Genomic DNA, 9,854 nt, shown 5'->3' on the forward strand with positions numbered 1-9,854 from the left:
ATAAAGGTGCTTCACAGCCCCTCGTATATTTCTCGGGCGGCTTGAAACGCAGACGCAAGCAGCTCTCCTGTTCGGAAATACTTGTCGAATGCTCTCGGGAGCTGTTCATTAAATGACGACAGAGGCTATACGCAACTCTGAATTTTCAAAGTGAAAAAAGAAAGACAAAAAAACAATAATTTTGTCCTCAACCAAACACTGGTTGGGCTGTATGTAAAGTTAGGTCTAATTCGAGTAGTGTTCGTAGGTCACCGCGACGCTGTCCATGGTGCTGAAATCCACAACTACACCTGGCGTGGGTTTAGTGAAAAGGAACACAAAGATATTGCATCTACTGTATAGACCTAATGACACAAATAATATGCTAATGATTAATATCTATATAATTAATACATATACATGAATGTAACAGTATTTTGTTTTTAGAGATAAACATGACATCCAAGTGTAATGTATCTTTAATAACTGTTGCTCGTACTTTTGGACTGTGTGTAGAATAGGCTAGTCCTGTCCGTTTCCAACGTGATGTCGTTCCCTTTATGGTCCTGGGGTTTAGATTGTATGACAAATCCAATGTTAAAGTGGTTTTAGGTCTTATCTATATCTTAACGACTCTGCTTAACGACTTAACGACTCAAGACAATATAATTGTCATCTGTAATCATATTCCTAGACTTAGGCCTATGAAACAGAACACAGATTCTTGAAATTTGAAGTTAATTGATGACAAAAATCATGGCATTCTAATTGTATAACTTCACAAGTAATTGAACAACAAGCCTACTTTGATATTGGCTGGATAACGTTTGAATTACATGAGCTGAGAATACATTTATTTCACAACTTCGAATATACATTTTGAAATGAAAGTTCTACAATGCTATGATCCTCAACGCATGTTATTGACAATTGTCTAACAGTACACTGCTAGAAAAAAGGTTCAGAATAGAACCAAAAAGTGTTATATTTCTTGCTTCATATATGGCACCCCTAAAGATTATATTTATAACCATTTTATAGGGTTCTATTATCAGAACCCTAGGGGTTCTTCTTCACTGAACCACAATTGGTTCCATATAGGGTTCTATATGGAACTAATTTCGCTTCTATATAGAACCTTTAGGGGTGCCATATATGATGCAAGCATAGAACCCTTTTTGGTTCTATCCAGAACCTTTTTTTCTAAGAGTGCATAATGCCAAAACTAGAAAATCGAGAAAATCGAAAAGCAAGTCTTTCTCAGTGACAGCATAACTCTGTGAAAAAATGATTAGCTCAGCAATAGGCTATTCATCAAAATTGGACTTGTGACAGTATTGGTTCACAAACCTCTCACACGACTCCAAGGCTGAGCAATTCCGATCTAGAGAGGCAATCTTTTTAACATCAAAGATTGATTTTACAACCGCTCGGGCATGGCACCAGTCCACTGGCACCAGCCACGGCCATTGAATGAACCGAGCAAAACCGTGAATAACATAGAGAGAGTACCGGGTGCCAGCATGAGACACCCGGGGAAAGATGGCCATTTCGATGTCAGATATGGATCGGAAGCGATGTGTGTTCGGTAGCACCTGCGAAATATACCCAGTCTTTCCTCTCTCGCGCTCACACTAATCTTGGCTCGACGTCAGATGCTGTGCGGCAGTGCAGCAGAATGCTAGCTTCAGACAGCTGAGACTGCCTGGAATGTTTAGGCTCGCTAGCCTGCTGCATTTCTGCCAGCGATCGTCTCTTGAGACGGGATTCTGACTGGGCAACTCAAAACCCCATTTTTACTCTTTTCATGTCCATCTCTCTTTCAGACCGCCCGTGAATGGATTTCTCCCGGATTTGCCCAGACTAACATGGATGCCCCACCGTTAGCTGAGTGGGAAGGTTGTTTCTTGGCGCAGTGAGCTGGACACGCAGCGCTTGCTAATGGATCTGGGGAAACGAATGATACCTTCTCCCTGACTGACCATGCCGTGATCTTGCCGTGGGCCGTCACCCTGCTTAACGTCAAAAGAAACATTTCGGGGGAATCTACCGATCCAGGGAATAAATAGTGGCATCACACAGACACCATGAAGATTACCTCCCCGCTCATAAGTAAAGCGAGATTCAGGTGCACCGTCAGGCTTCTACTGCTGCTATTACTATGTGTGGGATATTCTCGCGGGATGCCACACGTTTTAAGATTTGGTAAGATTGTTATTTTCCTTCTCTGTTAAACATTCTTACTGTCTAGATGTAGTAGCCTAGCTATTCCCTAACTCTGTAACTGTTGCCATTTCATGGCTGGGCGCCATAGTTTTCTTGTATACTTCCTAGTAGACGTGTTGCCGTGACCCCACGGGTCCTCTTGTCCCAGACTTTTTAGAGTGAGCTCGTGCGCCCCGGAGCCACATCCCCGCAATGACTGCTACCCCTATGCACGGTGTTGTTTATCACAGCTGTCTAGGGACATTATCTTATCTATTTTGTCCTCGAAACCTTTATGCATGACATCATTTCCATGCAGAATGATCCGACAGCAGACTAGTACAACTGCAGTTCATATAGAAACATATATAGCCTACAATTATCCTCGCATAGCTGGATTTGATCATCATTTGTGGACCTTATTTCAAATTTGCGATGGAGGAAAAGCAACATTTCCAAATAGCAGTGTCCGATTATGTCTTCATGCCAAAGTGCCGGGTTGTTGGTGAATCATTTATGTTGGAGAATAAATTATTGGTGGAAGTTGTTGCCATGGTGCTGATATTTCTAAGTTTGCATAATAAACCTAGTGTGTGTGTGTGTGTGAGAGAGAGAATGAGAATCTAAGAGAGAGAGAACATGCAGTCAGAAAGCTTGCAACAGTTGGCAACAATGTGGCGCCTATGTTGATTATTACCTCACATTAATGTTAGTTACATAGATATTTGGATCATATAGGCCTATTCATGGCCGACATCAACACAAGACCCATTCTTGTTATAGACACAATCAAAAAAGGGATGAATCCTGATTGAAGAAATGCGCGCGAAACTCAGGTTTAGCGCCAAATCCCCCATCCATTGACACGTCCATTTCTCGAAGTATGATTTGGCCGATTATGAACAGAAAGAACCCTAACCAACCAAGCCATGTAGTTGAATATGAGTGCAGTGCTGTCAATGCCTACGCAACCATTGAACACAGCAAGCAATGATGGTGACAGACAGCAGCGTGACGCAAAGGATACATGCTTGTGTTTGATCTTGCCTTTCATTGTTCGCTGTGAGTCCTGACACGTTACTATTAGCAACCATTTAAAGGAATGGATTGTTCTAACTGAGCACATCTCTTCCAATGTCGACTCCAAGGCAAGACTCTGTATAGGCCTATAGAAAAAACATAGGGTAGGCTATCAGTGTATCTTATTGCACATGTATATAGGCTACCTTCTGCACCTGCGTAGCCCTCAGGGGCAAGGCCTTCACTGTTCTAAAGAACGCACGTGTAAAAGGGTAGGAAATGTGATCAGCAGTTTTCAGGGGGCAATGTCTTGCAAAAGTATTCTCCCCCTTGGAAATGTTCCTATTTTGTTGCACTGTAACTGTAGCCTGTCAGTTTTTCAGAAACACACACACACACACACACACACACACACACACACACACACACACACACACACACACACACACACACACACACACACACACACACACACACACACACACACACACACACACACCGGAGGCCCTGATTGAAATGCACACAGCATCCGCACAAGCTGCCACTATGGCAACAAGCTGGGCCTCTGCTGCTACCACGCGTCAATCTGACAGCGCTGTCTCACTAACAGTAGAATGGGGAGAGTTGTCGGGAAGCATTAAGTCCTCCATGTCGTCTGTGCTTCAACCACACTCTCCCCTCCTCCCCCCTGGTAATCCATCTCTGTGTGTGCCCCCGGATAATCTTTCTGTCTGAAGATACGCTTTCTATACACTTACACTTGTGTTCACAAAGTTATAATCTTCAAACTACCCTTTATATGCCTCGCTAGGACGGCCACGGTGGCTATACGTTGCAGGCCCAGAGGGAAAGTTTCAGCACCACTGACAGCGGAAAGCGCCTCCTCACGCCTGTGTATGAACACTGCTTTATTATACTGCAGCAGAAACATACGATTAGTGGAAGGCTTGTTAAAGGAGAAAAGGAGCAGCTTTCTTTTGGCTGCAGTTGTGAAACAATCTCCCTTCTCTGTTTAAAGACGTGTTATCCTGCTTTACACGTCGTTAGGGTTATAGGACAGAGTTATCCTTTTTGAGGACGCAACGCAGTATACAGCTAACATCAGCAACGCAGTATACAGCTAACATCAGCGGAGGCTGCTGAGGGGAGGACGCTCATAATAATGGCTGGAATGGAGTAAATGGAATGGAAAGACATGTAAGACCATTTGGAGAAGAATAGTAACATTCAATGTTTATGTTAATAATACTAATTATGTGCTTCTATTATACTGTAATATATACAGGACCAGTCAAAAGTTTCGACACACCTACTCATTCAAGGGTTTTTCTTTATTTTTACTATTTTCTACATTGTAGAATTATAGTGAAGACATCAACACTATGAAATAACACATATGGAATCATGTAGTGACCAAAAAAGTGTTAAATAAATCAAACTATATTTTATATTTTATATTCTTCAAAGTAGCCACCCTTTGCTTTGATGACAGCTTTGCACACTCTTGGCATTCTCTCAACCAGCTTCATGAGGAATGCTTTTCCAACAGCCTTGAAGGAGTTCCCTCATATGCTGAGCACTTGTTGGCTGCTTTTCCTTTACTCTGCGGTCCAACTCATCCCAAACCATTTCCATTGTGTTGAGATCGGGTGATTGTGGAGGCCAGGTCATCTGAAACAGCACTCCATCACTCTCCTTCTTGGTCACATAGCCATTACACAGCCTGGAGGTGTGTTATGGGTCATTGTCCTGTTGAAAAACAAGTGATAGTCCCATTAAGTGCAAACCAGATGAGATGGCATATCGCTGCAGAATGCTGTGGTAGGCATACTGGTTAAGTGTTCCTTCAATTCTAAATAAATCACAGACAGTGTCACCAGCAAAGCACCCCCACACCATCACACCTCTTCCTCCTTGCTTCACAGTGGGAACCACACATGCGGAGAGCATCCATTCACCTACTCTGTTTCTCACAAAGACACAGCAGTTGGAACCAAAAACCTCACATTTGGACTCATCAGACCAAAGGACAGATTTCCACCAGTCTAATGTCCATTGCTCGTGTTTCTTGGCCCAAGCAAGTATCTTATTATTATTGGTGCTCTTTAGTAGTGGTTTCTTTGCAGCAATTCAACCATGAAGGCCTGATTCACACAGTCTCCTCTGAACAGTTAATGTTGAGATGTGTCTGTTACTTGAACTCTGTGAAGCATTTATTTAGACTGCAATCTGAGGTGCAGTTAACTCTAATGAACTTATCCTCTGCAGCAGAGGTAGCTCTGGGTCTTCCTTTCCTGTGGCGGTCCTCATGAGAGCCAGTTTCACCATATTGCTTGATGGTTTTTGTGACTGCACTTGAAGAAACTTTCAAAGTTCTTGAAATTTTCTGCATTGACTGACCTTCATGTCTTAATGTGGTGATAGACTGTCATTTGTCTTTTCTTATTTGAGCTGTTCTTGCCATGATATGGACTTGGTCTTTTACCAAATAGGGCTATCTTCTGGTTACTACCCCTGCCTTGTCACGACACAATTATTTGGCTCAAACACATTAAGAAGGAAATAAATGCCATAAATTAACTTATAACAAGGCACACCTGTTCATTGAAATGCATAACAGGTGACTACCTCATGAATCTGGTTGAGAGAATACCAAGAGTTTGCAAAGCTGTCATCAAGGCAAAGGGTCATTTTGAGCCTGTAATCAAACGCACAAATGCTAATGCTCCAGATACTCAACTAGTCTAAAGCAGGCCAGTTGTATTGCTTATTTAATCAGCACGACAGTTTTCAGATGTGCTAACATAATTGTAAAAGGGTTTTCTAATGATCAATTAGCCTTTTAAAATGATAAACTTGGATTAGCTAATACAACCTGCCATTGGAACACAAGAGTGATTGTTGCTGATAATAGGCCTCTGTACGCCTATGTAGATATTCCATAAAAAATCTGCCCTTTCCAGCTACAATAGTCATTTTACAACATTAACAATGCATTTCTGATCAATTTGATGTTATTTTAATGGACAAAAAATTAGCTTTTCTTTCAAAAACCATGACATTTCTAAGTGACCCCAAACTTTTGAACGGTAGTGTATATATATATATATATATATATACACATATGTGTGTGTGTGTTATTGCAAAACGATATGCAATACCAGTATTAGTCATAATGCTTTTATTTATTTATTTATTTTATTTTAACAAAAAAATTATACAATTATACTGTATTATTAATTGATAGGCAAAGCATTATTGACACAGTCAATCTTATATTGTACATTTAAAATATTACTACTTTAGTTTTGGCTGCACAAATCACTAAGACTTGTTTTACATTAGATAAGGAAATCCTTCAATATGTTTCAACAGAATTAGTTAATTAAGGGATGTGGGCCATTGCTGTGCTTTAAATCAAATCACATTTTATTTGTCACATACATTTGTTTAGCAGATGTTATTGTGTGTGTAGTGAAATGCTTGTACTTAGGAGCTAGTGTTACGCCCCTGAAAAAGGGGTGAAATGATCACGAGAGTGGTACGGTATTGTTTACTCATTGAAACTTTTAGTGCAATCATTTTACATAAGTAACACATTTTACAGAATAACAGATCTACAGGAAATAGATAGTTTTGTAGGGTACAAGGCTTATTCAAGTCACAACAGTATACACTGTAATTCACTGAAACAGATACTAATTTCAATATAACTGTCAAGCACAAAGCTTTAACTCAGTAAACCATACTCAATTTATCAACAGGCAATAAAGTGTTTGAAAAACCATTATACACATACAGTGGGGCAATAAAGTATTTAGTCAGCCACCAATTGTGCAAGTTCTCCCACTTAAAAAGATGAGAGAGGCCTGTAATTTTCATCATAGGTACACTTCAACTATGACAGACAAAATGAGGAAAAAAAATCCAGAAAATCACATTGTAGGATTTTTAATGAATTTATTTGCAAATTATGGTGGAAAATAAGTATTTGGTCAATAACAAAAGTTTATCTCAATACTTTGTTAAATACCCTTTGTTGGCAATGACAGAGGTCAAACGTTTTCTGTAAGTCTTCACAAGGTTTTCACATACTGTTGCTGGTATTTTGGCCCATTCCTCCATGCAGATCTCCTCTCGAGCAATGATGTTTTGGGGCTGTTGCTGGGCAACACGGACTTTCAACTCCCTCCAAAGATTTTCTATGGGGTTGTGATCTGGAGACTGGCTAGGCCACTCCAGGACCTTGAAATGCTTCTTACGAAGCCGCTCCTTCGTTGCCCGGGCGGTGTGTTTGGGATCATTGTCATGCTGAAAGACCCAGCCACGTTTCATCTTCAATGCCCTTGCTGATGGAAGGAGGTTTTCACTCAAAATCTCACGATACATGGCCCCATTCGTTCTTTCCTTTACACGGATCAGTCGTCCTGGTCCCTTTGCAGAAAAACAGCCCCAAAGCATGATGTTTCCACCCCCATGCTTCACAGTAGGTATGGTGTTCTTTGGATGCAACTCAGCATTCTTTGTCCTCCAAACACGACGAGTTGAGTTTTTACCAAAAAGTTATATTTTGGTTTCATCTGACCATATGACATTCTCCCAATCTTCTTCTGGATCATCCAAATGCTCTCTAGCAAACTTCAGACGGGCCTGGACAGGTACTGGCTTAAGCAGGGGGACACGTCTGGCACTGCAGGATTTGAGTCCCTGGTGGCGTAGTGTGTTACTGATGGTAGGCTTTGTTACTTTGGTCCCAGCTCTCTGCAGGTCATTCACTAGGTCCCCCCGTGTGGTTCTGGGATTTTTGCTCACCGTTCTTGTGATCATTTTGACCCCACGGGGTGAGATTTTGCGTGGAGCCCCAGATCAAGGGAGATTATCAGTGGTCTTGTATGTCTTCCATTTCAGTTGATTTCTTCAAACCAAGCTGCTTACCTATTGCAGATTCAGTCTTCCCAGCCTGGTGCAGGTCTACAATTTTGTTTCTGGTGTCCTTTGACAGCTCTTTGGTCTTGGCCATAGTGGAGTTTGGAGTGTGACTGTTTGAGGTTGTGGACAGGTGTCTTTTATACTGATAACAAGTTCAAACAGGTGCCATTAATACAGGTAACGAGTGGAGGACAGAGGAGCCTCTTAAAGAATAAGTTACAGGTCTGTGAGAGCCAGAAATCTTGCTTGTTTGTAGGTGACCAAATACTTATTTTCCACCATAATTTGCAAATAAATTCATTAAAAATCCTGCAATGTGATTTTCTGGATTTTCTTTTCTCATTTTGTCTGTCATAGTTGAAGTGTACCTATGATGAAAATTACAGGCCTCTCTCATATTTTTAAGTGGGAGAACTTGCACAATTGGTGGCTGACTAAATACTTTTTTGCCCCACTGTAACACCGCAAAATATCTTATTAACAACGCACATGTTCATTCACAATCGACATAAAATGGCAGCTACTCTCAGTACGAAGCTATTCTTCGCTGCAACCGAGCAGGGCTCATATTACTCTCTGCAAACTTATTAACTAATTTCCTCAATATGTTACTAAGACACACCTTAAACACTCTTGACATGTTAGCGAGTTATTACATTTAAATTACTATTTTTTATCATCAATAATGTACCTGAAAAAGGGGAGAAATGATCACGAGAGTGGTACGGTATCCGGTATTGTTTACTCATTGAAACTTTTAGTGCAATGAGAAAAGACCGCGATTTCTCCGGGAACTTGAGTGGAGACCAGAGCAATCGATCTCAGGCTCATAGATTAAGAGCATTTAGTATATCACAGATTAACACTTTTACCCACGACAAAATAAAGTAATCAACATAACGTTTACACATTCCTCTCACAATTCGTACCCTTTGTACGCTTGACGGATTTTAACACAATTATATGAATGTTATCACTCTCTATCAACTAATACTGAATGCATGATCTTTTTAACCTTAGATGTTTTAAGATCCTCACATACTATGAACTTACTAATACTTTTTAATGTATAACAGGCTATGAGTATTTCCTTTAACCTGTCACACTAGAAGCAGACCTGCCCTGTCTGTCGGCGCCATCTTGCCTTTTGATCAGTGTAGTCAGCAATCACCTTGTCAGTGCTTCTCAGTCTCTAGTGCAAGGAAGAGTTGTAAATCAGTGCGTGTGTGTGGCAGGGGATCCAGTGTACAACATTGGTACCATAGAAATAGAATCCATGGATTATATTTCAATGACTGGTACAGTAGAGTACAATACAGTAGCTGTTCTTCTGTAGAACACAGATGGTGGGTGGAAGTGTCCTGTGTGTTCTGACAGGTCATCACATTCTATCACTGCTCATGGGATAAAGACTGGAGCCTGGTGGAGGTAGAGGTGTCGGCAGCTGGCAAGCAAGCAGGCAGGCAGGCAGGGCCCGCCCCTTCAGCTTTCGGCTGTGGACATTGTGTTAAGTTTAAGTCGTCAGGCAAAGATTCTGGAGCGGCGACTGGGACAGCATTTTCCACCGCCATTAACAAAACACCAACTTATAAAATGTATTGTGATAAAATGGTGTCGCAGACACTTGTAGAATCTATGCCAAGGCCCATTGAAGTTCTTGTGGCTAGTTGTGGTCCAACGCCCTATTAAGACACTTTATTTTGGCATTTACCTGTATATCG

The 9,854-nt window shown here is 41.2% G+C and overlaps 1 protein-coding gene across 1 annotated transcript in view; it reads left to right on the plus strand.

Annotated features, from left to right (window-relative positions):
• Positions 1-2,066: 2,066 nt before the first annotated feature.
• The window catches only part of LOC120047686 (glutamate receptor ionotropic, kainate 2-like), a 218,341-nt gene continuing 210,553 nt past the window's right edge, over positions 2,067-9,854 (plus strand). The window contains exon 1 of the mRNA XM_038993236.1: positions 2,067-2,184. Coding sequence (XP_038849164.1) covers positions 2,067-2,184 — 118 coding nt within the window. The remainder of the gene's footprint in view (positions 2,185-9,854) is intronic.

Source organism: Salvelinus namaycush, chromosome 5, assembly GCF_016432855.1.
Source record: "Salvelinus namaycush isolate Seneca chromosome 5, SaNama_1.0, whole genome shotgun sequence".
Taxonomy (NCBI): Eukaryota; Metazoa; Chordata; class Actinopteri; order Salmoniformes; family Salmonidae; genus Salvelinus; species Salvelinus namaycush.